This window comes from Sinocyclocheilus rhinocerous, unplaced genomic scaffold (genome assembly GCF_001515625.1).
Source record: "Sinocyclocheilus rhinocerous isolate Xijiao unplaced genomic scaffold, SAMN03320098_v1.1 scaffold133, whole genome shotgun sequence".
Taxonomy (NCBI): domain Eukaryota; kingdom Metazoa; phylum Chordata; class Actinopteri; order Cypriniformes; family Cyprinidae; genus Sinocyclocheilus; species Sinocyclocheilus rhinocerous.
The window spans coordinates 83,472-88,641 of record NW_015628317.1 but is presented as its reverse complement, the minus strand read 5'-3'; the positions used below and the strand labels follow the sequence as shown (position 1 = coordinate 88,641).

The window sequence follows — 5,170 nt, the reverse complement described above, 5'->3', positions numbered from 1 at the left end:
ACGACTTTCCTTATTGATCACGTCTTCCCTCAGGTAAAATGCATGTTTTCTTGCGTGGATGGATGTTGGAATCACGTTGTTTGCATTCGCTCAAACTGATTTGCTGAAGTCGAAACGCGGTGAAGCGGGAGCGACCAGCTGGCAGAGGATTCCGCTTGGTCTTAAAGCCTCCCTGGAACGGGTCTGTTCACAAATCAAACACTTGTCAAAAAAGATTGATTAATTCTCAATTTAGAGTTTGTTATTCGTATGGTCTAGGTGTTCTTTCGGCATATGTATGCCTTAAATACGGGACAAACTGCGTTCCGTATAGCTTTCATACGGAACGCTTCTTTGATGCCTTAAATACGGGACGATTCCGTATTATTCCGTATATATACGGAACGGTTGGCAACCCTAGCTGTGAAGTATGTTGGCGGATATTCCAACAGGACTATGATCCGAAGCACACCACATTCACTGACCACAGAATGAAGGTTTTGCCATGGCCAGCAGTCCCCTGACCTAAACCCGGAAGAAAACCTGCAGGAACGACAAGCTGCAGAGGACAGTCTATAAACATGGACCACAGAATCTGAAGGACCTGGAGAGATTGTCTATGGAGAAGTGCTGTCAGATATCCTTGCTATAAGTTTTACCGGCTTATTAGTTAAATATTACAGGAGAAACCTCAGCTCTTATCTTGACAAAGGGACGTTGCATTAAATTAAGGCTGCCAATAACTGTGGCACACACACACACATATGAGAAAAAAAATACAATTACTTAAAGGTCAGATTTTTTCACAGTATGTTTTTGGTCATATTTATCAAGGGTCCCACTGTTTGTAGAGGGCGCACGTGTATTTCGCGTCACCGCTCCACACTCCAGTTCGGCTGGTGGCGGTAATGCACCAAAGACAGCCAACACATCTCAAGAAGAAAAACCAGGCTCTCCGGCGGCAGATCTCAGGTCAGCTCCTAAACTACAATCATCCCTGTGTGCACGTCATCAGTTCAAGAACGCGTGTGTGCGGCGCATTTAAAGCAAACGGTTTGTAAGTTCACGCGCTGCCTTAAAATATGCATGCGATTCAGTTCGACGAATGAATACATTAACACATTGCATGATTTTATTGCTTGATTGTATTTCGTGAAAGGTAAGTCCGGCCATTCTATGTCTTATCCCAGCTGTCGAAGGCTGCAATAAAATACAATTGTATGCAATAACCTTACATTACGTTTTATTTGGTTTTGTAGGTGGGGATGGAAAAACATTTTTACATTGTTATCGTCTGTGCATTGATGTCTTTGCACCTACTGTTGGTCCAAGGAGCCAGACAGGGTCAAGACATAAAATGTGGAGGTATTTCAACTTTTTTCAAACCTTTTATAATTTACTGTGCACATATATTTTTATATCTAGACAGGCATTGTGGGTCAGTTGTCTTGCAGGACAAAGAAACATCAGGAATGTTACACACCTTCATAAATGCAGCTTCAAACTGTTTTAATAAATCTCTGTGATGGAGTACTTCTGAATTGCATCATGCACATGTTTTTTCCCCCTAGCATGCAGGGCATTAGTTGATGAAATGGAATGGGCCATATCGCAAATAGATCCCAAGAAAATGATCCAGACCGGATCATTTAGGATTAATCCTGATGGCAGTCAGTCAGTAAGAGAGGTGACGTATTTGAGGTTCATAATGACATCATTTTGTGTTTGTTTGTTTTTGACACCAACTTACAGATCTTTATGCATTTGTTTTAATGTGCTCAGGTTCCATTTTCCCGCTCTGAGAGTCATCTGCTGGAACTGATGGAAGAGGTTTGTGAGAGGATGAACGATTACGGTGAACGGGTTGACCCTGCCACCGATCGGAAGACATACGTGAGACATGCATCCCGTGATGGCACTGCCATGGACCTTTCTGATGTGGCCTTTGACTCCAGAGTCAGCTCTAGTTTAAAGTTTGCTGTGAGAATATATATATATATATTTTTCCATTTCTTCATGTATTTATTTTTAAGTCAAACCTTAACTTGTATTTGCATTTATGATGCAATTCGCTGCTGATTTGATGCAATAATTGTACATTATCAGACATCAGAATTTTCTGACCGGTTTTAGAAATAGTCTTTCTTTATGTGTGATTTTTCACAGTGTGAAACAATCGTTGAGCAGCACGAGGATGAACTTATTGAATTCTTTGCTCATGAGACGGACAACGTTAAAGACAAGCTCTGCAGTAAGAGGACGGGTAATGCTGTAAACATATTTGATTCAGTATTCTTTCATTTCAAACCTATCTGTGAACTCCACATGATATGTGTCTCTAGATTATCTGAAGTTCTTTTATTTCATCGTAGTCACAAGCTACATGCATTTACCTGTTAAAAACATTATGACGACACCTTTTCAAGCATAGCTGACACATGTACAACATTGAAAAAATATTCAGAAGGACACGTGGAACTGTATCACCAATACTTTTTTCTTACTACACTTGCATATGTAATAGTTTATTTTTACTCCTTCCACAGATCTCTGTGACCATGCCCTGAAGATGCCTCATGACGAGTTATAACATGAGCCGAGCACATCATGCCAGCTTTACCTTCGGAAAACAATGTTCAACTTCAGTAAACGGACTGATTCTCTTACTTGTTGAGGACGCTGAACATACAGAGATCTACTTAAGTGATGTTAGGCACAGCATTGCATATGTACTTGACCCTATGGGTTCACTGTTGACATGTATTAATGGCGTTACCATCAAAACTGTTCATCGTCATTAATTAAAGCTGACTTTCTACAGCTAAAAATGAGATCTCTATGAGTCTCTCCAATGGCATACTTTTATATTTAAATGTCCTTGGATGCACTTCGTTTTTAGCTTAGAAGATAACTTGCAGTGTATTTATTATAAGCACAGATAGAGCGCCTTTGGAGTACCTGGTTCTAGTGGTGATGTTGTGTCTTGATATTTTTTTTTTTTTTTTTTCAGGTCATGACTCTGATCAGATTACTAGTCCTTAAGTCTTAACCAATTAGGTTAACCCACTATTATGTATTCACTTGTTTTCTTCCCACACATTATTGCATTGGTTATTGCTTCCAGATTTGTCAACATTCGTTTGTGTTTATGTATCCATTGAGGACCATGTAGTATTTGTAGTTGTTATATTATTTTAATATACTTTAATAATAAGAAAGCCCTTTCTTTTAGACACTGAATGGTCACGGGTGAATCTGTGCTAAGGACAATCTTTTTTTTCTTTTCTTTTTTTAAAGCCCAATATACAAAATTGAGCCTTAACTGTCAATGGGTAAAAATCTACATATTTCATATTTTCCTAAATTTTGGGAGTCCTAGGTTTTAAGCATTATGTATAGTGCAAACCTAGAACTTGAGCTCAATTGTGCTAAACATTTCGGGACGAAACTTCAAGCATCAAGGTGTACAATGCAAAACGAGTCTTACTAAAAAAAAACACGTATAACTAATTGCCTTGCATTAAAAAAAAAAAAGAGAAAAATGTCTTTTGTAGTCATTTATGGATAAGCATCAAAATACTCATTAAATCTTTTACATGTGAATATTTTGATAGATTATTGTTTGAACTGTTTTTTTTTTCTGTATTGGAAGTAATTTATTTTTGGCTCAGGTTTTTAGGTGAATGTGCAGAGTCTTTCACTTATGCTTGTACATTGTCCTCAGAGGGATGTGAAATACATTATTTTAATTTACTAGCAGAGTCCATAAAACTTCATGAGACTTTGAATTAAGACTTTTATTGTGGTTGTTTGTTTGTTTTTAAATATCTTTCATATTATAACTTGTCTTTCTCTTTTCTTGAACTCCTTTTACTTATGTTCATGTTATGTTATTTGTCTGTTTCGATTTTGTTAAGCAAGACATTTGTTGAATTTGTGCTGGTCAGACAAAGTCAAATTGAGCATCAGGAAAGATGCAACCGAGATTATTCAATAAACTGCTCATTTATCATAACTGTATCTCCTGCCTTATGGACTGATAGAACAGTTGACATGACTAGTTTTGGAAAGATGACAAAATTCAGCGTTAAATGCTTTTTGATGACAGACAAAACTTGGTGTTGCTGGTTTTGTATATATTTTTTTTAATTGCTTGTAGGCTTTTTTTTCTTTCTTTGGAATTAGATATGGTAAATAAAACACTTACTAAAACAAATTAATATTTTATTTGTTTACCTGTATGTCATGTGACCATTATCCAACCTCAGAGAACAGTGAACATGCAAAATGTGGTACTTGATTATTAAAATATTTATTTAAACATCTCAGGGGTACTTCAAGTAAATTCAGAGGTTCAGATGACATAAGTTTGGGAATGGCTGCATTACATGCAAATAAGAAATAGCATGAATTTGTGCATTTCAGTGTTTGAAAGACAAAAGCCTAACAAAGACACAATAAATGGTTAAATAACCTACTGAGTCATAATTAAAATAAAAATGAATGTGTTCATCAGTTGTTGGTGCAATGCTGAAAAGCATCTTAAACCTGAAATGATATTTGTAAATCCACTGGTTGAATGCTGTGTATCCCCCGAACTAGTGACTGGTCTTTGTGTGAATGCCCACAAAACTGGAAGCCTTTCTGAATGTGTAGGGTATTTTAGAAAGGGACATTCAAAAGATGAAAAAGAGGAATTGGGGAGAATCAATAAATTATGAAAAATTTTTTGCTACTGTGTGAATCATATGTAGGCTAATCAATAAAAACGGTAGTCTGATTGAGTATTTTTTAAATGAAATGTACTAAATTTTTAGAATCTGATTGCATAATCCAGATTACATGCAGTCAGTCACCCAGCTCTCTTATCAGTGTTTAGAAATCCATTAGGTTCAGTCATTGGTCAGCAAGAACTGATCATAATATTAAGAACATAGAATTCACTCCAACGAAAGAAAACATCTCGGTTACGTATTGAACCTTGGTTCCCTGAGTAGGGGAACGAGATGCTGCGATGACGTCATCGCTTTGGGAACACCTTTGGTGTGACGAATGTCTGAAGCCCTTATACCATCAAGCCAATTCATTGGCCAAATAGCGCTTAGCACCGCCCCCAAAGCGCACGTAGGTGAGCTATATAGCGTGCTGCGCGCTATTTTCATCAGATTTCACTGATTTACAAAGGAAGCGC

At 37.3% G+C, this 5,170-nt stretch overlaps 1 protein-coding gene across 3 annotated transcripts; it reads left to right on the top strand.

Annotated features, from left to right (window-relative positions):
- Positions 1 to 851: 851 nt before the first annotated feature.
- On the top strand, positions 852 to 3,301 carry cnpy2 (canopy FGF signaling regulator 2). Of its 3 annotated transcripts, none has more exons than XM_016548828.1 (6): positions 852 to 1,138; positions 1,239 to 1,344; positions 1,551 to 1,666; positions 1,762 to 1,959; positions 2,146 to 2,230; positions 2,526 to 3,301. In XM_016548828.1, exons 2-6 carry the CDS (start codon positions 1,245 to 1,247, stop codon positions 2,567 to 2,569), a joined length of 543 nt encoding a protein of 180 aa, XP_016404314.1. In that variant the 5' UTR covers positions 852 to 1,138; positions 1,239 to 1,244; the 3' UTR covers positions 2,570 to 3,301. The 3 variants fall into 3 exon arrangements, with proteins under 3 accessions (XP_016404314.1, XP_016404313.1, XP_016404312.1); XM_016548827.1 differs by having other exon boundaries at positions 857 to 1,036; positions 2,146 to 2,242; XM_016548826.1 differs by having other exon boundaries at positions 860 to 1,138; positions 2,146 to 2,242.
- The last annotated feature ends 1,869 nt before the right edge of the window (positions 3,302 to 5,170 follow it).

Coding starts and splice junctions, on each gene's coding strand:
- cnpy2 (XM_016548827.1), top strand. CDS start 1,245: ATGGAAAAACATTTTTACATTGTTATCGTCTGTGCATTGATGTCTTTG. Junction 1,345..1,550: donor TCAAGACATAAAATGTGGAG/GTATTTCAACTT, acceptor TTTTCCCCCTAG/CATGCAGGGCATTAGTTGAT. Junction 1,960..2,145: donor GCTCTAGTTTAAAGTTTGCT/GTGAGAATATAT, acceptor GATTTTTCACAG/TGTGAAACAATCGTTGAGCA.